The sequence below is a fragment of the Mobula birostris genome, chromosome 27 (assembly GCF_030028105.1).
Source record: "Mobula birostris isolate sMobBir1 chromosome 27, sMobBir1.hap1, whole genome shotgun sequence".
Taxonomy (NCBI): Eukaryota; Metazoa; Chordata; class Chondrichthyes; order Myliobatiformes; family Myliobatidae; genus Mobula; species Mobula birostris.
The window spans coordinates 37711149-37735898 of NC_092396.1; the positions used below are offsets into that span (position 1 = coordinate 37711149).

The 24750-nt window shown below is 39.7% G+C and overlaps 1 protein-coding gene across 4 annotated transcripts; it reads left to right on the plus strand.

The window, feature by feature from the left end:
• The first annotated feature begins 1596 nt into the window (after window positions 1–1596).
• Window positions 1597–20221, plus strand: tardbpa (TAR DNA binding protein a). 4 transcript variants are annotated; one of them, XR_011883315.1, is made up of 8 exons: window positions 1597–1958; window positions 3934–4097; window positions 5078–5218; window positions 12303–12473; window positions 13669–13813; window positions 16244–16363; window positions 19195–19293; window positions 19408–20221. XR_011883315.1 is itself a non-coding variant. In XM_072244698.1 (6 exons), the coding sequence occupies exons 1-6, from the start codon at window positions 1721–1723 to the stop codon at window positions 16300–16302; spliced, it is 918 nt and encodes a 305-aa protein (XP_072100799.1). In that variant the 5' UTR covers window positions 1597–1720; the 3' UTR covers window positions 16303–17286. The 4 variants fall into 4 exon arrangements, 2 of the variants coding, with proteins under 2 accessions (XP_072100799.1, XP_072100798.1); XR_011883316.1 differs by lacking the exon at window positions 19408–20221 and having other exon boundaries at window positions 19120–19209; XM_072244698.1 differs by lacking the exons at window positions 19195–19293; window positions 19408–20221 and having other exon boundaries at window positions 16244–17286.
• The last annotated feature ends 4529 nt before the right edge of the window (window positions 20222–24750 follow it).

Consider the following 24750-nt stretch of genomic DNA (forward strand, 5'->3'; position numbering starts at 1 on the left):
CTATCTATACCCCTCATAATTTTGGATACCTCTGTCAAATTTCCCCTCATTCTTCTATGGTCTAAGGAGTAAAGTCTTAACCTATTCAACCTTCCACTACAACTCAAGTCAAGTGCTGGCAACATCCTTGTAAGTTTTCTCTGCACTTTTAAAAATCTTATTGACATCTTTCCCATAGATAGGAGACCAAAACGGCACACCAAATTAAGCCTCACCGAAGTCTTATACAACTTCAACGTAACATCTCAACTCCTGTACTCGATATATTTTTTTTATGAATGGTAATGTGCCAAAAGCTTTCTTTACAACCCTATCTACATGTGACGCCACCTTCAGTGAATCCTGGATCTGTATTCCCAGATCCCTTTGTGCCCCCGCACTCTTCAGTGCCCTACCGCTCACCGTGTAAGGTTGGTCCTACCGAAAAGTGCTCCTCATGGCATGCACCTCAAATAGCCTCTGACAACTAAGTCCAACTCCTGGCCTTCTCGTGTGGCTTAGCCTCTAAGTCCGGCGGAACTGTTTCTACTGACAGGAGAAGGGGTGAAGGCGTGTCCTGGCGCCTTAAAACCAGTGTTTCGGGTAGATGGAGCTCGTCAGTCTGGGATGGCAGTCCATCTAAGAGAGGGAAACTCTGATTTCAAACCTCTGCTGCATTGCGGCCATACCCACTGACGGGAAAGGCTTCGGGAGTAAACCCCGAGGACAAATTCGGAGCTGGAGTCCCTAAGGCAGTCCGACGTTGCCTTCAACCTCGTTCTGGCAACTTCTTCAACACTGGTGCCAAGTTGTATCAGCCCTTGCCCTTCCCTTGGACAACATTGGTGGCATGGAGAGGGGAGACTTGCAGCATGGGCATCTGCCAGTCTTCCATACAACCTTGCCCAGGCCTGCGCCCTGGAGAAGAAGACCTTCCAGGCGCAGATCCATGGTCTTGCAAGACTAATGGATGCCACCACCACCGAAAAGTGCAACACCTCACACTTATCTGCATTAAGTTCCATTTGCCATTTATCAGTTCATTATTTCAGCAGGTCCAGATCCCTCTGCGAGCCATGATACCTTCCTCACTGTCCACTAAAGCCCCAATCTTGGCATCACCGGCAAATTTGCGGATCTACGTAAACATATCAGGATCGTTAATATTGATGGCGAGTAACGACTGACCCAGCAAACAACGACTGCGGCACTCCACTTGTCACAGGCATCCAGTCAGAGAGGGAACCATCTACCACCTCTTGCTGCTCCCACAAAGCCAATGTCTAATCCAATTTACCACCTCATCTTTAATGTCCGTGACTGAACATTCTCGATCAACCTCCCATGCGGGACCTTCTCAAACGCTTTGCTATATATGAAACAGGTAATATCCAATCCTTCCCCACACCACACCTAATAATAATTCAAAAAGAATAACTTAGAAGCGAGAAACATGAAACTCCACTTAAGAAGAAGCCCAAACGACAACTTTCTTTATTGTCGCAGGGCGTCTGCAGGGTGCGATGACGTTGTACGCAAAAGCTGGTGACGCCATGCACGGGTCCGGATGACGCTTCGCCCAAGAACTGGTGACGCGGCACGCAGAAGTGTTTGAAAGCGCGTTGTCGAGCCCTAGCCGCCTCCATTTTGTGGTCGTGTCTGAGGGGACGGTCGGCGCTTGCCATACTTTGCCTTGCCTTTCCTTTCCTTTCCTTTCGTTCCTTCAATTTGCAGCCTGACCATGGCAGAGTACATCCGTGTTGCTGAAGAGGAGTCAGAGGAGCCGATGGAGATCCCGTCGGAAGACGACGGCACGGTGCTGCTCTCTACGGTGACGGCGCAGTTCCCGGGGGCATGCGGCCTTCGCTACCGCAACCCCGACAACCAGTGTATGCGCGGGGTGCGCCTGGTTGAGGGCATTCTGCACGCCCCTGATAACGGCTGGGGCAACCTCGTCTATGTGGTCAACTACCCGAAAGGTGCGGCCTTGCCCGATGGGGGACGGCGGCGGCGCCATCGGTGGCCCCGGCACAGGCCGCGCTTGCTAGTGCTCCTAGTAAAATTTATGTTGGAAATTATCTGTAAATCGGGGAGAATCTGAATGGGAAAATATTCCTCCTTTTCCAGCCCCTTCATGAAAGATAGTTTATTTTCCTTCCATCTCTTTATTGGCTGCAGGAACAGCTTTGGTTTATGATTGTCATAGCAGCCTTTTGTTTTGCAGCAGTTCAGACAGGTCGTGCTATACACAATTACTTCGAGGTAGTATAGAACAAAAAGGGGGAAATGCAGAATATAATGTGCTGGTAATAAGTAACAGATCTCTCCGGTTCCCGACACCAGATACTGCAGATGCTGAAATCTGCAACGGCACACAAAAGTCGTGCATCGTGCAGCATATATGGAGGGATATTGATTTAAGCCAAGACCCTTTCCTTTGCACATCCCTCACACTTCTGGACGTTATCTTGCATCTATCCCAGTTGCTAGGTAATGTGACACTAACCTTAGGTTTGTGCAGTGAGTTGTTGATGTGGGGAGAAAAAAGGTAGCTTTCAATAGATGAGAAAGGGATGTTTCCTTCTCCGAAGATTCTGACTGATTTCTGGACGTTCCCAGCATTTTTATTGTAGGAGAGACGTTATTTTTTCTTTGTTTCAGATTTCCACAATCAGATTTTTGTGGATAATCCACTGTTTTCTGAGTTCTAGTATGAGGTAGACACACCAGATTGCAGATACTGTAATTTGGAGCAACAGACGAGCTGCTAGAGGAACTCGGGATTGGGTAGTGCTTGAGGGTGGAATTGTTAATGTTCCAATAGTCCTGATGTAGGTTTGAACCTGTGATGTTGAGTTCCCACCTCCCACCCCCCACCCCCAACAGATGCTGCTTGCTTCAGTTCCTGTTCAGAGGTGGTTGCTTTTGCTTGAAAGTTTTTGACCTGAAACGTTTATTCTGTCTGGATGCTGCCTGATGTCCTAGTTTCAGCATTCTGTTCCTTTGATTATTTGTTTGTCCTTTTTTGTTAAAATATAGAATGTGCTACTGTTCTTGTTGTTTGTGTCCAGAAAGCCCTTCCTGTGAGTTGTCTCCTTCCTTCTGCATCCATTGCTGCAATGTCAGACTGGCATTATGTAGCTAAACAATGGCTTGAGGTTTCTCCAACCAAGTTATCCCTTGTGGGATTTGTTAGTGTGCTCTGAGGGTGCAAGTCACAGAAACTAGGGGCCTTAGGGCACTTCACTTGATGTCAGTTGGTGACACAGTGGCAAATTCACTCATCAAAAGGGGCACCCTATTCTGCATTGAGGATTTTTGGGGATATACTTTATAGGGGGAAGTGCAGGGCAATTGGTGAGGGTTCTTATAACTAAAGGAGACTTGATTAAGCAAAGGAAGAAAGTGGGGTTTTGTTTTCATTTGACAGATTTGTTAAAACCCAACTGAACAAGTTTGCCAACAATTCAGAGCCATATGGGAAAGTGAGTTGGAGGATAAATCAACTTTTTGCAAAGGAATGCAGTTAGTTTTAAAAGAAAATGGGCACAAATGTCAGGTAGACCTTTAATAAGAATCCATCTGGAATGATACAAATGCAGGATAATTGATAAAATAACAAATTCTCTGTGCATTTGCTGCAACAGATGTGGGAAATAATTTCAGAGTGATGGAAAATACTTTTTCATTATTTTTAACTGGTAACTTATTGGAAAAAGGATATGGAACCCAGTTTAAATGCTGCACGAGCATAAATATTAGTGCTGATGTTTTCTTTACATGTGTATGTCTATAATTTAATGACTCGTACACTGCTCCATTTTCCATGATGTTTTATGATATTGAAAATGTTTTCATTCCATAGCAATCTAAAAGTTGAAATAGTCTTTTCCAATAGCAATCCAAAAGTGCTGAACACCTTCTAAACACTTAAATATTTGTCACTGTATTTAGACAACAAAAGGAAAATGGATGAAACGGATGCATCTTCAGCTGTGAAGGTGAAGAGAGCAGTTCAGAAGACATCAGACCTTATTGTTCTTGGCCTTCCCTGGAAGACAACAGAGCAGGATTTAAAAGATTACTTCAGTACTTTTGGTGAAGTCATTATGGTGCAGGTGAGATTCATGTCTCAGGTGACATTGTATTGTTCTAGTATATGTGCTTTGGCAGCAAATTTTCCTCAAACCTGTATTTCTGCTTTCTCAATGATAAGTGCCGATCAATTTAATTTAAAGTTTTCAGGGTGTTTATAAGTTTGTGATGTTGACCAGATATACCAGAAATGAACATGTGCATCAACACAATTGAAATTTTAACTCTATTTTACTGCTGTATCATGTAGATTTTGCAGTTTATGCACTTTATTGAGTTTATTCAAAACTGGGAAATCATTTCTGCTTGCAAATTTTTTTGTTATCTGGTAAGGGAGGAAGGTAGCATATTTAATTTTGAGTACTTTAAAACATTTTTTGGCCAAATTGTTTATTACGTATAAATGATATCTGAGATTTTGTTCATACTTCAGATCATAAATATTTTTTTTAGGATTTTACTGCTTTTGAAGCATCTTGGTTTTTCTAACAATGATGTAGAATGAGACTGTTGGTCCTGTCGGTCTCCACATTGACTTGTCCCATTTCCCAGCTTGTTGAACTCCAATCTTGCAATTTATTCTGTCACAGCCCATCATCCTTTTGTGTATTAATTTACATCAAAGGGTAATTTACAGTAGCCAGTTAATCTGAATCATTTACATATTTGTGGAGGGGGGGGAGAACTCAAATGATGCAGTCATCACAAAAACATGGACTTATAGCACCAAAATTTGGACGGATATTGGGTTTCTAAAGCTGTGAGGCAGCAATGTTACTTGCTGCTAGTGTTGTCATTTATTTTGATTGTATTGCAGTTTGTACAAACTCAAACATGGGTTTGTGTTGAATAGATTTTATTCTTCCTAATTGGTGTGCTGAGATTGAAATTGTTTTTGAATTTAGACTTTAAATAGAAATGATGAAATTAGTTAGTACTTGCTGTACACAGATTTCTAGCAAGTTGTCGCCTATTTATATTTTTTAAATACTTATTCTCACAGGTGAAAAGAGATACCAAGACTGGGAATTCAAAAGGCTTTGGCTTTGTCAGATTCACAGAATATGAAACTCAAGTGAAAGTGATGTCACAGCGACACATGATTGATGGACGATGGTGTGATTGCAAACTCCCCAATTCCAAGGTAGAAAGCTTGTACTTCTCCCCCTCAACTAGATTGTTAGTTGGTTTGTAGTGACATTTTTCTAGAGTGCAAAAAAAGTTGCTAACATAAAGCTGAAAGCAAATTATTTCCATGCAAACTGTCTGTCATTTTTTTTTAAAACTTCATTCTTTCAGTTTGCTATAATTGCCAGGTTCTGTCTTGCATTAAAACCTGCCATCTGTCACACATTGGTTTACTGCTTTGTCAGGGGAGTTCTAGCTTTGGGTTTCCCTATCTCTGTTTTATAGAGAGTACTGAGACTAGTTCCAGCACCTCTACATAAAGGTTTCTACTGGTTTAATTACAAATTTGCCTACATCATTTTTATTTTCATCAAATTAAATTGGCTTTTTATTTCTTTTTGAAGTGGCCAGTATCCTATTGCATTCCAATTCTAAAAGCATTAATATTAATTGGGGAAGGGAAAATTATGAGGCTATAAGGCTAGAACTTGCGGGTGTGAATTGGGATGATGTTTTTGCAGGGAAATGTACTATGGACATGTGGTCGATGTTTAGAGATCTCTTGCAGAATGTTAGGAATAAATTTGTCCTGGTGAGGAAGATAAAGAATGGTAGGGTGAAGGAACCATGGGTGACAAGTGAGGTGGAAAATCTAGTCAGGTGGAAGAAGGCAGCATACATGAGATTTAGGAAGCAAGGATCAGATGGGTCTACTGAGGAATATAGGGTAGCAAGAAAGGAGCTTAAGAAGGGGCTGAGAAGAGCAAGAAGGGGGCATGAGAAGGCCTTGGCAAGTAGGGTAAAGGAAAACCGCAAGGCATTCTTCAGTTATGTGAAGAACAAAAGGATGACAGAAGTGAAGGTAGGACCGATTAGAGATAAAGGTGGGAAGATGTGCCTGAAGGCTGTGGAAGTGAGCGAGGTCCTCAGTGAATACTTCTCTTCGGTATTCACCAATGAGAGGGAACTTGATGGTGAGGACAATATGAGTGAGGTTGATGTTCTGGAACATGTTGATATTAAGGGAGAGGAGGTGTTGGAGTTATTAAAATACATTAGGATGGATAAGTTCCCAGGGCCTGATGGAATATTCCCCAGGCTGCTCAATGAGGCGAGGGAAGAGATTGCTGAGCCTCTGGCTAGGATCTTTATGTCCTTGTTGTCTATGGGAATGGTACCGGAGGATTGGAGGGAGGCGAATGTTGTCTCCTTGTTCAAAAAAGGTAGTAGGGATAGTCTGGGTAATTATAGACCAGTGAGGCTTACGTTTGTGGTGGGAAAGCTGTTGGAAAAGATTCTTAGAGATAGGATCTGTGGGCATTTAGAGAATCATGGTCTGATCAGGGGCAATCAGCATGGCTTTGTGAAGGGCAGATCGTGTCTAACAAGCCTGATAGAGTTCTTTGAGGAGGTGACTGGGCATATAGATGAGGGTAGTGCAGTGGATGTGATCTGTATGGATTTTAGTAAGGCATTTGACAAGGTTCCACATGGTAGGCTTATTCAGAAAGTCAGAAGGCATGGGATCCAGGGAAGTTTGGCCAGGTGGATTCAGAATTGGCTTGCTTGCTGAAGGCAGCGGGTCGTGGTGGAGGGAGTACATTCGGATTGGAGGGTTGTGACTAGTGGTGTCCCACAAGGATCAGTTCTGGGACCTCTACTTTTGGTGGTTTTTATTAACGACCTGGATGTGGGGGTAGAAGGGTGGATTGGCAAGTTTGCAGACGACACAAAGGTTGGTGGTGGTGCAGATGATGTAGACGATTGTTGAAGATTGCAGAGAGACATTGATAGGTTGCAGAAGTGGCTGATGGAGTTCAACCCAGAGAAGTGTGAGGTGGTTCACTTTGGAAGGACAAACTCAAGGCAGAGTACAAAGTAAATGGCAGGATACTTGGTAGTGTGGAGGAGCAGAGGGATCTAGGGGTACATGTCCACAGATCCCTGAAAGTTGCCTCACAGGTAGGTAGGGTAGTTAAGAAAGCTTATGGGGTGTTAGCTTTCATAAGTCGAGGGATAGAGTTTAAGAGTCACGAGGTAATGATGCAGCTCTATAAAACTCTGGTTAGGCCACACTTGGAGTACTGTGTCCAGTTCAGGTCACCTCACTATAGGAAGGACGTGGAAGCATTGGAAAGGGTACAGAGGAGATTTACCAGGATGCTGCCTATTTTAGAGAGTATGGATTATGATCAGAGATTAAGGGAGCAGGGCTTTACTCTTTGGAGAGAAGGAGGATGAGAGGAGACATGATAGAGGTATACAAGATATTATGAGGAATAGATAGAATGGATAGTCAGCGCCTCTTCCCCAGGGCACCACTGCTCAATACAAGAGGGCATGGCTTTAAGGTAAGGGGTGGGAAGTTCAAGGGGGATATTAGAGGACGGATTTTTACTCAGAGTGGTCGGTGCATGGAATGCACTGTCTGAGTCAGTGGTGGAGGCAGATACACTAGTGAAATTTAAGAGACTGCTAGACATGTATATGGAGGAATTTAAGGTGGGTGGTTATATGGGAGGCAGTGTTTGAGGGTCGGCACAACAATGTGGACCGAAGGGCCTGTACTGTGCTATACTATTCTATGTTCTATATGTTTAGGTGCCAATTTTTCTTTGTTCCTGCTCTGACACTTACAGATGGTTTAAGACCTTCTGTCTAATACTATTATTTTTTGTGTATCTTTAATTTCCCTGAAATTTGCTCTTCAATAACATTCACATGTCAATTGTATGTAGAATAGTCTCTTTTTTTTTAAAAAAAAAGCTCAATACCGTATTGCCATTTCAGATAATGGCAAATCAGATAAGCCATTAGGTTGTTAAAAGGTGGTGAGAAATCAGGTGGCATGTTCTTTGAGTACAGATTATGGTGTTCTGCTGTTTATCAGTCTGGTATAAAATGCTTAATAGCTTCATACTGCATTAATATAAGCTTTCTTGAGTTTCGAACTCCTCCTTGGTCTTAAATACAAACCCATTTCCAGAAAAGTTGGGATATTTTCCAAAATGCAATAAAAACAAAAATCTGTGATATGTTAATTCACATGAACCTTTATTTAACTGACAAAAGTACAAAGAAAAGGTTTTCAATAGTTTTACTGACCAACTTAATTGTATTTTGTAAACATACACACATTTAGAATATGATGGCTGCAACATACTCAACAAAAGTTGGGACAGAGGCATGTTTACCATTGTGTTACATCACCTTTCCTTTTAATAACACTTTTTAATCGTTTTGGAAGTGAGGATACTAATTGTAATAGATTTGCAATTGGAAATTTTGTCCATTCTTGCTTGATATAAGACTTCAGCTGCTCAACAGTCCGTGGACTCCGTTGTCTGATTCTCCTCTTCATGATGCGCCGTACATTTTCAATAGGACTGGTAACAGGCCAGTCAAGCGCACGTACTCTGTATCTACAAAGCCACGCTGTTGTAGCCCGTGCAGAATGTGGTCTGGCATTGTCCTGCTGAAATAAGCATGGACGTCCCAGGAAGAGACGTTGCCTTAATGGCAACATATGTCTCTCTAAAATATACGCCTCAGAGTCAATGGTACCTTCACATACATGCAACTCACCCATGCCGTGGGCACTGATGCACCCCCATACCATCACAGATGCTGGATTTCGCACCTTTCGCTAATTACAATCTGGATGGTCGTTTTCATCTTTGGCACGGAGAACTCGATGCCCGTTTTTTCCGAAAACTAGCTGAAATGTGGACTCATCTGACCACAGCACACGGTTCCACAGTCTTTCGGTCAATCTGAGATGAGCTCAGGCCCAGAGAACTCACCAGCGTTTCTGCATAGAGTGATGTATGACTTCCTCCTTGGGTAATACAGTTTCAAGTTGCATTTCTGGACGCAGCGACAGACTGTGTTGAGTGACAATGGTTTTCCGAAGTACTCCCGAGCCCAGGTGGCTATAATTGTCACAGTAGCATGACTTTTCTGTGCACTTTTCAATCTTATTTTAACTCTGTCCCAACTTTTGTTGAGTGTGTTGCAGCCATCAAATTCTAAATTTGTGTATATTTACAAAATACAATTAAGTTGGTCAGTAAAACTATTGAAAATCTTTTCTTTGTACTTTTGTCAGTTAAATAAAGGTTCACTTGAATTAACATATCACAGATTTTTGTTTTTATTGCATTTTGGAAAATATCCCAACTTTTCTGGAAATAGGGTTTGTATTCTGCTTCAATTTTTTATTCTTCCCATGCTCATTCAATGTAAATTAATTGTCAAAGGATTGTGAGAGTTTTAAGAGTGTCAGGGCAAGTGATTGAAACCAATTATAGGTAGAAAACCTGTTGAATATGTTGCAAGAAAAGTAATTCCAGCTCACAGCAATTCTTTCTCTTTCAATCTATTTTTATTGAGTTTCAAATTGATAAACATAATGATAATGATAGAGATTGGCATTACATTAATACCAGTTAATGTATACAGACACAGACTCTGAGTAACATATTTAATTTAAACCTCCCCATCTCTTAATAACTGAACATGAAATGATTCAAAAAAAAGTTTCTACCCCCTACACTAGAAAAAAACAAAACAGAAACTGGGCTGCCATATTTCATCGGTTGAAATCATTATTTGTCATTAACTCCGCTCCTCTATACACAAACAAAAAGTTACCAAAAAGGATTTGGAAAAGGTCAACTTACATCATATGAAAATGTTAAATAAATGGCCTCCAAGTTTCTTCAAATTTAACCGAAGGATCAGTTGTACCACTCCTAATTTTTTCCAAATTTAAACATGTTATAGTTTGGGAAAACAATTGAAATATTGCAGGGTGATTAGAATCTTTCCATTTAAATAAAGTGGATCTTCTGGCTATTAATGTAACAAATGCAATCAAACGACAAGCTGAACTGGATAAATGAATAAACTCTGACATTGGTAACCCAAAAATTGCAGTAATAAGATGAGGTTGTAAATCAATACGTAAAACTACTGAAATAATATCAAAAATGTAGGGCAAGACCAGAACATATGTGTCAAGGAAGCTACCTCAGAATTACATATGTCACAGATGGGATTTATATGACCATAAAAAGGAGCTAACATCCTTAGACATACGGGCCCTATGAACCACCTTAAATTGTATCAAAATGTGTTCAGAACACATTGAAGAAGTGTTAACTATTTGGAGAATTTTCTCCCATTTCTCTCTGGGTAAAGATACCTGAAGTTCTCTTTCCCATTCATTCTTAATTTTATCAAACATACCTAAATGTATTTTTGTAATTAAATCATAAACAATTGCTATTAACCTCTTATAGGGGTTTAAACCTGAACATTTTTCTGTAATCTCAATTTGATGTGATATTGGAAAAGTAGATAAAGTAACCTCCAAAAAGTTTCTGATCTGTAAATATCTGAAAAAATATAGTCTAGGCAAATTATATTTATTAGTCAACTGTTCAAAGGACAAGACAATTATCCATGAATAAATCAGGAAAGCATATTATTCCCTTCATTTTCCATAAAAGGAAAGCTTGATCAGTTCTGGATGGTTGGAAGAAAAACATGGATATAATAGGGCTTGACAGGATAAATTTATTCAATCCAAAAAGTTTACGAAATTAAAACCATTGTATGTTTAACTATTGGATTAATCGTTTGTTTATTCAGTTTAGTAAGTGCAAAGGGAAGCAAAGCTCCTAAAATAGAAGCCAATGAGAACCCCTGTACAGACTCACACTTGAGGTTCACCCATCATGGACATTGAATTTTATCCAAATCCTGCGTCCAGAACGTTAGGTATCGAATATTAATTGCTCAATAATAGAATCTAAAGTTCGGCAATGTCAAACTGCCATCCTCTTTTGATTTCTGTAAATATTTCTTCTTAATCTAGGATTTTTATTCTGCCATATAAATGAAGAAATTTTAGAATCAATAATATCAAAAACGGATTTAGAGATGAATATTGGTACCGCCTGAAATAGATACTGAAAATTAGGTAAAATAATCATCTTAATAGCATTGATTTGACCAATCAATAATAGGGTCTGCAGCAATTGCATTCCAGACGGCTGCATCATGGTTCTGTTTTGATTCTAAATTGGGAGAAATTAACACTGTAGCTAGTTAACATACTAAGTTATGCTTGGGGTGTGTGAGGAAAATTAAGGAGCACTCATTAATGGGTTGAACAAAAATGCCACAGAATTTCAAAGAAGAGTGGGGAAGGAATTCCAGGGTCTAGTTGAAGCTATTACTGCAACTGAAGGCTTCTCTATCCACAACACTAAGGATGTGAGACTACCTGCGGCTGCTGTGTTTCATGTTGGGGGACTTTTTGCTAATATGATGAACTGAATACCGAGGCTTTGGACCGACTACGGGCTGCTCTGGGAATTTGGATCTAAGGACTCAATTTCATTCAGAGTGCTGCTGCTGTTGCTCACTTCTATTGTTTTCATGATTTGTTTTCAGTTTTCTCTCTCTGGGGGCTGGTCTCTATTTTAAATTGCGTTCTAATGGGTTCCTTGCTTTGTGAGTCTGTTAACAAACAAATCTCATGGTTGTATAATTTATACATTTATTGACTAATAAATGCACTTTGAATCATTGAGCTATTCAAAAATTCTGGTGGTTCAGCAGTTGGCTCACCAGTTGGTTTTTACTTGTCACCACTCTTTCCTCAGGGTCTCAGATCTTGCACTCTCCTTAATTAACTATTCTTAGTTTGCCAGATTTATTTTATTGTAACTTAAGTGTGTTACAGTATTAATAGCCTTGAAAATAATCTAGTCCCAACACTATTGAGGTTCCAAACCTTCTTGTGCAGTAAATTTGTTTTCACCAAGAAAGGATGCATTGTAACTAACACACAAAATACTGGAGGAACTTAGCAGGTCAGGCAGTGCTTTGGAGGAGAATAAACAATGTTTCATGCAGAGATCTTTCAGATTTCTGCTTGAAACACTGACATTTTATTCCCCTCCGGAGATGCTGCCTGACCTGCTGAATCCTCCATCATATTGTGTGTGTTGCTCTAGGTTTCCAGCATCTGTAGAATCTCTTGTGTTCAGAAACATTTTGATAACTGATTTGCAATCTTATTTTTGCAGCAAAATGCAGATGAGCCTTTAAGAAGCAGAAAAGTGTTCGTGGGTCGTTGCACAGAGGACATGAGTGCTGATGAGCTTCGTCAGTTCTTTTCCCAGTTTGGAGATGTGACGGATGTATTTATACCAAAACCTTTTCGTGCTTTTGCTTTTGTCACATTTGCTGATGACCAGGTAGGTTTTTATAAACATGAAATGCTAAACTCGTATTTTAGGTTTTCTAAGGTTTCAGTAAGTTCTCAAAGTCTGCTTTTAAAAAAATGTTAAGGTGGTTTTGAGAAAAAAGTTGGGAAAATGGACCGAAAGTTTATAGTATACTTCAACTCTGAGGCAGTATCTGATAATCTGATCACATTTGCAGACCTGAATGTGAAGTACGAAATTGTGACATGCCATGAAAGATGATGCAAAAAGTGTGTGGGGGTCACATAGTTTGTCTCTAGTGACTTTTCCATATCATTGCACATTGTATTAAATTGGTCATTAATTCATGTTTGGAGACCTACTCTTATGTGAAGTTAAAGTCCAATTTATTGCCAGTGGAAGAGCTTTAATGTTGGGCAACACACATAAAAGTTGTTGATGAACACAGCAGGCCAGGCAGCATCTCTAGGAAGCGGTACAGTCGATGTTTCGGGCCCAGACCCTTCGTCAGGACTAACTGAAAGAAGAGCTATAGCTCTTCGTTCAGTTAGTCCTGACGAAGGGTTTCGGCCCGAAATGTCGACTGTACCACTTCCTAGAGATGCTGCCTGGCTTGCTGTGTTTGCCAGCACCTTTTATGTGTGGTGGTTGAAATTCCAGCATCTGCAGATTTCCGTGTGTTTGAGCTTTAATGTTCCTTTTTTCACGTGGACCTTAACCAAACTAAATGGTGTACTTTTGACCAATTTCAGGACTTTACCAGGTGATATAGTTTACTGTTCATTGCTTTAATCTGGCATTTGTAGAAGCATTTAATATGGTCAACATTAATTTTGAAACCATAATCCTGATGTTTTTATTATTTTAGTGCTCTAGTTTTTTGCACTATAGGTGCATGTTTATGAAGGAACTTTCAAGCTGTTGGCCTTTAATTAGGCAGATTGTACAGCTATAATTGTAAGCTATTTTGAGCTATGTCATTATTTGCTATAAATCTGGGAGCAAGGTTAGGAATAATTATGTTTAAGTATTGTACGAAGGGTACTTGTCCTTTTCTTTCACTGTTAGTGCTTTCTCATTTATCTGTTTTTAAAAATGTGAACTTATTTGTTAACTTAGAGGGATTCTGTATTGCTGTGAGCTGAATAGAGTTGTGTGGTTAATGCTTATTCATTAATGATTTATTATCTTGCATAATTTCATTGTGGTTTGCTTTCTTCCACAGGTTGCCCAGTCTCTGTGTGGTGAAGATCTGATCATTAAAGGGGTCAGCGTGCATATTTCCAATGCAGAACCTAAGCATCTGAATGCTAGACAACAGCTAGATAGAGGACGATTCACAAACAGCCAGGGAGGCTTTGGCAATCAGGGTGGGTTTGGAAATAACAGAGGTGGTGGAGGATTAGGTGGCAGTCCAAATAGTAACATGAGTGGGGGTGGAATGAATTTTGGGGCTTTTAGCATCAATCCAGCAATGATGGCGGCTGCCCAGGCAGCCTTGCAGAGTAGTTGGGGAATGATGGGAATGTTGGCTAGTCAACAGAGCCAATCTGGGGCAGCTGGGGCAAACCCACAACAAAATCAGGGTAATGTACCAAGGGAGCAGAATCAGCCATTTGGAACTAATAATAATTCTTATAGTTCAAATTCGGGTGCATTAGGTTGGGGGTCAGCATCAAACTCTGGTGGTCCTGGTTTCAGCTCTGGTTTTGGATCCAGTATGGAGTCCAAATCATCAGGGTGGGGAATGTAAGTTTTATAGGTCCTTAGCAAATGTGGAGAAAGAGTAGAGATTTGAATAATGGTAAGTAAAAACAAAAGTAGGTTTTCGCAAACTTTTTCTGCTACATAATTGAAAGAAGTTTTTAGTGGTTACCTGGAATTGTCATTCAAGACACTTGAGGTGAATTTTGAGAATCACTAATAAGCAATCGAACTTGCATTTTGGAAATGCTTCTTCCTGTTCCTGACTCGTACTGTAGTATGTAGTTCTGTCATGAGTTTTAGTTCATAATGATCTGTACTTTGTATACGCACACATTTGTTAATCCTCCTGAGAACCCAACCTCCCCAGTTGCGTTAATTTGATACTATGTCCAAGTTAGTATTCACCAGCATGGGGAACCCAGTTACAGGTTATTAAGTTGTGATTTCAGCCACTCAAGTGAGGTGCAGTTTACCTCTTAAGTGACAAAGATTTCTACCTTGCTAAATTGCATATTTTTGTAGTAATGTCGTCATTGTACCAAGATGACTTTTTTTTAGATTGGTTGAATATTTTCTCCCAACCCAGGATGTACTTGGTATTTATCTGAGACAAATCTAAACTAAATTGGGAAAATGTGTTTTCAATCAAATTCTTTCCTATGATGTAGACCAAGCGCCATCACCAGTCCCCGATTATTGACTGCCGATCACAATAGCACTGAAGACATTTGCTCAAAGTGGTTGGCACTGCATTGTCTCCATTGTCAGTCTTTCTGGCACTTGACATGTATTTGAACAAAGCTGACATTGAATGTAGGTGAATTTCCCAGTCTGCTCATAGAAATTTTTTGAAATTGGCTCATAGAATTTCCATGAAGGAGGGAGTTGGTGAAAAGGCATTTCGTAGGGCCAAATGTCAGAAACCCGAGCTAAGTAGTCCATTGCATCTGGTTATATTCAATTCCCCAATTCTTCTCTTCTTTCTCTTCTCTCCCTCCCCCCACCCATGGTGGACCTTTAATGTCGATTTTGCACTTGTGGCACCTGTATCTCAGAAGGGCTATTATTTGTCTCCTTAGAAACTAATTTTCTGAGTGAAATGTCATTTTATGTTGAAGGGGCGAATGCTCTTGACCAGTTCTTTTTTACAAATGCAAAATGGCAGTTTTCAGTAGAGTTCAATCATCCAAAGGTTTGCAGATATTTAAAAAGGATATTGACTTGTAAAAAAATCACTTAGTATTTCTATTTGTATCACACATTGCATCTTTCTAGGCTTATAATTTGACCTACAGTTTGGATAATTTGCGCCTGCTTTCCATGCCTCTTTGCTGTTTCTCTCCTTGTATTAATAGCCAAATTGACATTATTCCTTCAATACAATTAGGAGTAATCCCTTCAAAGAAGCGACTACCGTACTTTGGATGATTTCCCATTGACTTGGTGTTTAAGCAAATATCTATAAGGCAGAGGTTTTGGAAAACAAATTGTATGTGACTGAGTTACGGTTTAAAAACTAGTTTTTTTTAAAGTTGGAATGTGCACCAGTTTCTTGATAATTGGATAAGTTTTGCAGGCTGTCACAATTTTAAGTATTGCCAGGTTTAAGATTCTTTGAAACGTTTTTCTTGGCTTTATGCTGGCAAATAACACTTCCGTTCATGTTATGCATATCAAAACAATTTCACCTATGAAAAGTATGGGTAAATCAGAAAAGACCTGTGCTGTAGATATCTTGTTAATCTGCGGGGTTGAATTTGAACTACTGGCATTCCAGTTTATATGATTTCTTTGCACAGAATGCTCATCAGTGTCCAGTAGTGATCTGTGTGCCCTGGGTTATTAATTACATTCTGTACTGTCCACCTTAAAAATTTAAGAGGATTAACGTTCAGTGCTGAGTGTATTCTTTACTAGCACTGCAAACCAAAGGAAGGATGTGAAAGAGTATCCACTATATCATGGTTTGGGTAGTTACAAATAGGAAATGGAGAGTGTTGTGTAGAAATCTTTTTAAATAAGAGTGCAAAATTTAGATCTTATGTTTAATGGAATATTATGTAGAGTTTTCATAAATTGAAATTTTTTTTAAGGCATGTTCTGGATTTCCGGGCATGAGCATCTACACATGTATAGAAAATGCTTTCTCTAAACCATTTCGCCACATAACTGCAGGCTGCATGGAGTTGCAGGTTGTATTCAAAGGGACCACGGTGGGTGTTCCATTTTTGTCCTCTACTGTTCTTTTCATCGATTCGTTTATCAGCCCTGTGAAACAAGATGTAATACAAAGCTGTGATGACTTAAGTTGAAGCCTGGTGTGGGATTGATGCTATGGTGGTGCCAGCGAATGAGAGGGCTAGTATGAGCGATGAAGGAGAGAGCGCATGCAGAGACTTGGTGTTGCATTATGGCGTTATTAAACATGGCAAGATGTGGCTCTCAATCCCTTGGCATGGTGAGAGAATGCAGAGGAGAAGTGGGATACAGTACGAATGATTTTCTTGTATTCACAAAGGACGTCCGTGGCTGATGAGGGAAAAGACTTTGGAGTGGTGATATTTGCTTGTAATTTGAGTAATTGGAAAATGTTGAATGTGTTCAGTGAAATAAATATTTTCAGGGGTTGAAACTAAGAAATTTTCGTTCTCCAGTTAACACAAAAACTCAGAGCATTCAGTTGTAAGTTATAGGTTAGAATTCAACCCTTTGCAAATTTATGTTCCAACTGAAGTAACCATTCTAATTATGAAAAGTGCACAATAAAATTGTTTTACTTTAAACTTGAATTAATTGTAAATTAATGTCATCCAGTCAGTCCTTAAAAGCTGTAGAGAGGACCACTAATGTTTTTACTTACGTTTTCAACCCCTGATATTTTGTATCTTTCCCTTCCCTTCCTGTTAACTGTGTGTGCCGAATGGTTGGTGATGTATTTTTGTATTACTGATTTGTAAGTGTGGAAAAGTGAAATGATGTGGTGTTATGAAGGAACAATATTCTGTGGAGTGTATTGTGGCATTGCTGCCTGCCAGAGATGACTTGGGTGAGCACAGTGTCAATCTTGGACAAGAGTGTACGTTTGTGTTTTCTGCGAGTTTATTGCGAATGCATAATAAATGACTGCTTGAGTTAAGAGTGTTTTGAAGCCCTTTTTTTTAATGTCACTAGGTAATTCTTAATAAAAAATTTAACTTGACTGAACATTCTTGTCTCTGCATTCTGACATGATAGGCAGAAAAATGAACTTAGAGCAGTACAAGATTTGATAATGATGCAAAATGGAGTTTCTACTGTTACAGGGTCTTTATAGATTATTAGCAATTAACCCGGTGCAAATACCTTTTTAGATGTTGTAGAGATCTTTGAGCTTGTGCTTAAATATTGGGTGTTTCCAATTCAGTTCTGGGCAAATTATTTGCAAACTGAATATTGAACTTGGCCATTGCCTTGTTCTGCTTGAAAGTATTTAATGCTTATTTATTATATGTATGTGAATTTTGTCATCACTTTGAAATTTTTAACTGCTTGACTGATGCTGTTGTCTTAAGTTTATTTACAAGTCTCATTTAGGGATTCTAAGTGGGAACTTTTGTCAGATTTTGTTTAAAGTTGACATTCCCAATGGAAAATTATAAGCATTTAAACTGGGGTTTTTATCTGTGGTCACAATAGTCCACCCGAAGCAAATGACTTCATTTTATAAAAGCTGTAATTCATTTGCAGCACCATCTAAAAGTTTGATTTAAGAAAACCTGGCAGATGTTTAGCCTATCTCTTATTAATTTTGACATGTTTAGGTTGCACTCATGCGTACTCCAAGAATAAAGGAAATACACTGGCTTCTAGTTCTCATTAAGTTGCTGTAGCATAATACTTCCTTCCTTTGGCAGCAAGGAGCCAAGCTGGCTTAGCCTACCAATTCAGCTAAATGTTTAACTCACTCAGAAGGGCTTTATGTAAGCTTTCACCTGTTGGAGATCCTTTGGCAAAGGTTAGACAATTCCTCTTGTTTCAAAGAAATAATTGTGACACTTGAATTCATTCAATTGATAATTATTGTCAATATATTGAGAAAATTAGATTTGTCCTTGGAATGGGTAGTAGAGGAAAGAAATGCATAAATAGTTTGCAACATTTCCAGTTAAGTATAAAGCCCAAAAGACCATTGGGACTCCAGGATAATTATTATCTGGCAGTTGCTGTTTGGTCCCATTATCCTGGCTATCGTGTATCCAACACAGAACTGCCAAAATAGGTTTAACTAGTTTATCTCATCTGTGAGATTGGCTTTGTGGTTTCCCTCTGTGTAGGGACTACATACTGAAAGTGATTCATTAGCCGTTCAGTTGAAACTTAGTGCATCAGTAAAGAGATTCTTTCCTATATCTTTACCGTGATTTAAAAAGAACACGTGTTGTACATGGTTCCACAACAACGTGAGGTTTTTGCATTTATTTTGCCTTCTATATCAAGGCACTTCCCACCATGTCATACTTCAAAAGTCGTAAAACCAATGCATGATGTAAATTTTTGGAGTACATTTTTATGGTGATTTTTCAGTCCAAGTATGATTGAACATATTTTGTATATATGTGGCACAAGCTTACACATTAAAACTTCTGGTGTTCCAGGGGTTGTTGCATTTGACTTGTACTATGATAAAATATTTTTTAATGCAGGATTACTTGCAAACCTGCACTAGGTTTTCTGCTATCTTGGTTTTCTTCACTAATACAGACCTGTGGTAAATCTTTTTGTATACAGGATTTTTGATCACAATGTGGGCTGTTTCTTTAATTTTCTTAGCTCCCAATAGACTCCCATCCTTAAATACATTCTGTTCTTTAGGCAAACTGACAAAATATGCTGTACTAGAGAAGCAGTTGCATCAATTTTATTAAAGCAGTGTTTTTGGGAAGATTTCCCCTTTTAACACCTGTTGTTTCTATTATGGTTTCTACTGCAGGATAAGCAATTTTCAGCTGCATTCCATGTTGAGATACCTACACTATTTTCAAAGTTTTCTACTGTGTTTATAAAGGAATCCAAATGCTGTAAAGATCTCCACTAAAACAAATAGGTGCCATGTCTTGGACCTTGCTGGAAAATTATGTATTAAATCTACCAAAGATATTCAAAGGTAATTTTATTTCACAGGATTTACATTAACTGCAGAGGGGCATGAAGAAACAACCATAAAAAATAACTAACTTAAGAATTGATAATTTGCTGTCTGCTATAATGTTTTTTTTAGGGTGAAGATGACTTCTCATCAACTGCTCTGTGCAGCTTGATTTTCCATTTGGTCTCTTCCTACTTTGGCTCCAGAATGATTGAAAGGCTGCTTCAAAGCACTCCCATCTATGGTCAAGGTTCTACAAAGTCTGAAATGAACTTTGGAAAACTAGGCTTATGTGCATTTGTGTAGAATTATCTCACCAAAATCTGAAAAAGAACCTTGATTGATTTCACAAAGTACCTAAACATGCGTAACCAAAGCAAATGTATTTTAGCTATTCAGAATGGGCGATGTGCTCAAAGTATCATTCACACCAAGCAATTATATTGCCTTTGTGGATGAATTTGCTACTTAGGGACAAAGATTTCTGTACCTATGGCTATAAGGTAGGTTCTTTGTGCTTATTACTTTACAGTTAAATTAAAATACACTTTTACTTCATGTAAACTAAACTTGCATGCAATATAGCTCTAACTTCACAAAATAGTTGGTTATGCAAGGGTGTGCCAGGTTAAGAATGTGGAGTGTTTGGTTCAATTAGCCACGATCTTATTAAATTGTTAAAAGCTCGGGGAGCCAAGTGACCTATTCCTAATTTATATGTATAAATGGTTTCTTTAAGAATCTTGGCCATTCCCTCAGCATACTATCCTTGGGTAGAGTAAAAGTGCATGCTATTTCAAATGTTGCCTCAGCAATGACATCACCTATATTTCAATCACAAGTACTTGTCATTAAAGACATAATTGATCATGTATAGGGGGATTAAAACCCCAACCAAAACTTGTACTACCTTTCACCATCATTCTATTAAATCCACGTTAATTTTGTTGCCGTGTTTTGGCTCTTTTAATTTGATTTTTTTAAATCGTGTGAAAACTAATTATAGACGTGGGTGCTTTGGTCTACTAATGTAAGTACCCTGTATATTTAGATTTGTCAGGATGTTTACAATTCTCATCATTCAGGATATTTCTAACTATTGGACTGGGTAAAAAAATATATTACCCACTCCAATAACAATTAGGTGGGTTTGCTGCCAGTTAAGTATCTGAAATTCATTTAACATTTCTATCTAATGTTATTAGCTCATTGAAAAAGTATTCCTTGATTGTAAGCAGTAGTTATTACAGCCAGACCAGATTTGTTTTAAATTATTTCACATTCTCAGTTTTGTGTTAAATTATACTTTTTACATGAAAGGATAAAGTCATTTCCTAATGTTACGTAGTTTGCACCCAATCTTTTTTTGTTTTAACTTTTTAGCTTTGAAGATTGTTTGGCACTTTTGTAATCCATTATGAAATTATAACTGAATTCTAACTAATTATAACTAATCATTGTAATTTGTTTAATCAAGAGATCCCTAGAATTTTCATAACTCCAGTTATATAACTGCGTTATAGATTATTTTTTTTTATCTGCTTACATTTAGGCAATTCCTCAGTTGAAGGACTGCAGGCCTTTACCCCGATCCACTGATTCCAGTTGTGAATGATAAGTGATTAATTGACTGAAGTCTGGTAGTTGGAAGAAAATTGCTATTTTCCTCTGAACGAGTTGTTTTTTTTTGGGGGGGGGGGTCCTCTGAAAACATTAGTAGGTTTCTACACACAAGGGTATTGAATAAAGTCAAAATTGAGTTAACTGTCATCCATAAGTATATGTGTACCTAAGTGCAATTTAAAAACTTGTAGTGTCCTCAGGCATGTTTGAGGTGTACATCATTCACAGGGAAGACAAATTGTATTGAGGAAGAACACAATTAGTGGGGGAAAGAGTGCATTGTAATGCTACGTGATTGTCAGGTTGCTATACTGAGGTTTATGCAGGTTTGTTCAAGAAGCCAATGGTTGAAAGGAAGTAGCTGTTCTTGAGACTTAAAGTTTCTGTACCTACTGTCTGGCAGCTGTGAAGATGGCATGGTTCTTTAGTAGGGATTGTTGATAACTTGCTGTGTCCTGAAGTTAGTGCCTTTGAAAGTTGGCTCTAGTTTTGAGGAAGTTTAGATGACCCAATGAGGCCACTAGTGTCCCAGTATGCAAATGAGCCCTTTGGACAAAAGAATCTGTTACCACTTACAGTGGTTCCAAGTGGCTGGGGTGTGAAGCACAGCACTATACTAGTGCCAGTGCTTATGTTCTATCAATTGTACCATGTGCTATATTAAGTATCTCTGGAACAATCCATTGTCCCCTCTGTTTAAGGCAAAAACCATCATTCCAATGCCAAAGGTGGCGACAGTAACCTGCCTTAAATCACTATTGCTGGTGGCAGTAACATCAACCAATAAATGCTTTGAGCAGCTAATTGTGGAGCACATTAAAACCTTTCTCCCGGTTACATTGGACCCTCTCCAGTTCGTGTACTGCTCAAATTGATACACTGATGATGCAATGGCCTCTGTTCTGTCCCACCTGGAAAATTGGGTCTCATATGCCAGATTGCTGTTATGTTATAGACCAGTTCAGTGTTCAACTCCATCATACCTCAAACTGGTGGGTAAACTGTCCTCACTAGGTCTCAGTACTTTCCTCTGCAACTGGATATCAGTCTTTAACAATAAGGCCATATTTTGTGTGGGCAGCACCATCTTCAGTCCCATTACACTGAACACTGGCCCTCCCTAAGACTGCTCAGCCCACTGCTGATGCAGAATCCAGCTCAAACCCTGTCATCAAGTTTGTGGATGATACAACAGTGGTTGGCCTTATAAATAACAATTTCAAGGCAGTTTAGAGAGGAAGTGGATTGGCATGAGAACACCTAAGCCTGAACATGGAGAAAATGAAATTGTAGGCTTAGGAAGGTGGAGATGAACCAACCACCCCCCTCTGAGTACATGGCTCCTCCATGGAGAGTGAAGGACACCAAGCCATGATATCACCTCCCTGAGCCTGTGCTTGCTTGCTCAGGGAGGTGATATTGAAAGCAGGTGAGGACACCTGTGAACTCCCAGGTACTCCCAGCCAATCAAGATTGTAGTTTGTGAGAGAAGGTTCTGGAGAGCAGGGGTTAAGAGTTTTCTGAAGGACGGTTATCTTTTGGCGGGAGATGTGGAGAGAAGAACAGGGAAGACAGCTGGAGAATCCCATCCAAAGGGAGACCCAATTGCAAGGAATGCTTTGAGGTGGAGGATCCCAAGAAGGGAAGTCCTACCACTGGTGATGAGAATTCAGCGGCTTGAGTAAAGCAATATACCCAGCTGATACAGGAATGAGCTCCATTAACTGTAATGGGCTCTTATCTATCTATATCTTTATCTGTTAACTGGTGAAGTTGAACATTGTGCACCTGCATAAAAGCATATTTACCAATCTCTCATTTCTGGGCTACTGATAACTAGGCAGTGTTTGCACGGCCTTCGATCAAATGGAGGTTCCTTTAATTGGAAAATGACATTCCTGTTTGGTTGTACCCCAAATCATACTGACCCAATGATGTATTGCTTATGAAAGGCGGAAGGCGGTCTTCTCACTGAGTCATGTGGCTGTTTGCAGAGTTAGTTAATAAGCCAAGTTGGGGTACGAGCCCCAGTGAGGGTTACATTTGTGGGGGCTTGTCCAGAGTACCAGTGCTGTTTAAGATTGTTGAAGCAGTTTGGAGAAAATGGGATGTGTTGTCTTAAGATACTTTATTATGGATGCCATTGATTAAGGTTTGGTGTGATTCTAAGCGGTTATACATAAGTCATGCTTGTGTTCTGAGCTGGGGTGGATATTAGAATTCCAAGTGAACTTAATTAATGCTGAGTTCTATAAAAGTATTGGGGAAAGTTAAGCTGGTTGAAAGATGATTTGACCACTCGGCAGGTAAGGTTCAATGTCACTGATATGTCATGAAATTTATTGTTTTGTAGCAGCAGTACAGTGCTATACATAAAAATACAAATTATAAACATTTAAAAAGTGGTGTAAAAGTAATTCATTGGCAGAAAGGACAAAGCTGTTCCTAAAACATTTGAGTTTGTCTTCAGGCTCTTGTGCCTCCTTTCTGTTAGTAGTAATAAGAGCGTGTTCTGGGTGATACTAGTCCTTCAGTTGCTGTTTGTTTATTTTGAAGTGTTGCCTTTTGAAGATGACCTTGAAGTTGGGGAGGCAAGTGCCCATGATGGAATTGACTGAGTTTGCAACCCTCTAACTTTTTTCCCTATCCTGTGCAGAGGCCCCTCCATACCAGACACTGATACAACCGGTTAGAATGCTCTGCACTGTACACCTGTAGACATCTGTTAGTCTTTGACATATCTCATCTCAAACTAATGTAATATAGCTGCAGATCTAACTTTGTAATTACATCAATATGTTGGGCCTGGGATAGATCTGCGATGTTGACACCCAGGAACTTGAGACTGTTCACTCTTTCTATTGCTGACCTGCCAGTAAGTAGAACCCTTGATAGATTACTTTGTCCTTGGTGGTCATGAACTCCATATGTGCTAGAGACGCAAACAGGAGGAAATCTGCAGATGCTGGAATTTCAAGCAACACGTAAAAATTGCTGGTGAACGCAGCAGGCCGGGCAGCATCTTATAGGAAGAGGTACAGTCGATGTTTCGGACCGAGACCATTCATCAGGACTAACTGAAAGAAGAGATAGTAAGATTTGAAAGTGGGAGGGGGAGGGATGGAGCTAAGAGCTGGAAAGTTGATCGGCAAAAGGGATATGAGAGGATCATGGGATGGAAGGCCTAGGGAGAAAGAAAGGAGGAGGGGGGATTCCCAGAGGATGGGCAAGGAGTATAGTGAGAGGGACAGAGAAAAAAGTATTTATAAATAATGGATGGGGTACGAAGGGAAGGTGGGGCATTAACGGAAGTTAGAGAAGTCAATGTTCATGCCATCAGGTTGGAGGCTACCCAGACAGAATATAAGGTGGTGTTCCTCCAACCTGAGTGTGGTTTCATCTTGACAGTAGAGGAGGCCATGGATAGACATATCAGAATGGGAATGGAACGTGGAATTAAAGTGTGTGGCCACTGGGAGATCCTGCTTTCTCTGGTGGGCAGACACTTCACCTGTGAGTCGGCTGGAGTGATAATACTGCGTCTGGTGCACCCGATGTGGCCTTCTATGTATATGGACGAGAGCTGACGCAGGCTGGGAGAGCGTTTTGCTGAATACCTATGCTCTGTTGTCCATCTCTTACTCGGTTAAACATAGAAAATAGGTGCAGGAGTAAGGCATTCAGCCTTTCGAGCCTGCACCACCGTTCGGTACGATCATGGCTGATCATCCAACTCAGAACCCTGTACCTGCCTTCTCTCCATACCCCTGATCCCTTTAGCCACAAGGACCATATCTAACTCGCTCTTAAATATAGCCAATGAACTGGTCTCAACTGTTTCCTGTGACAGAG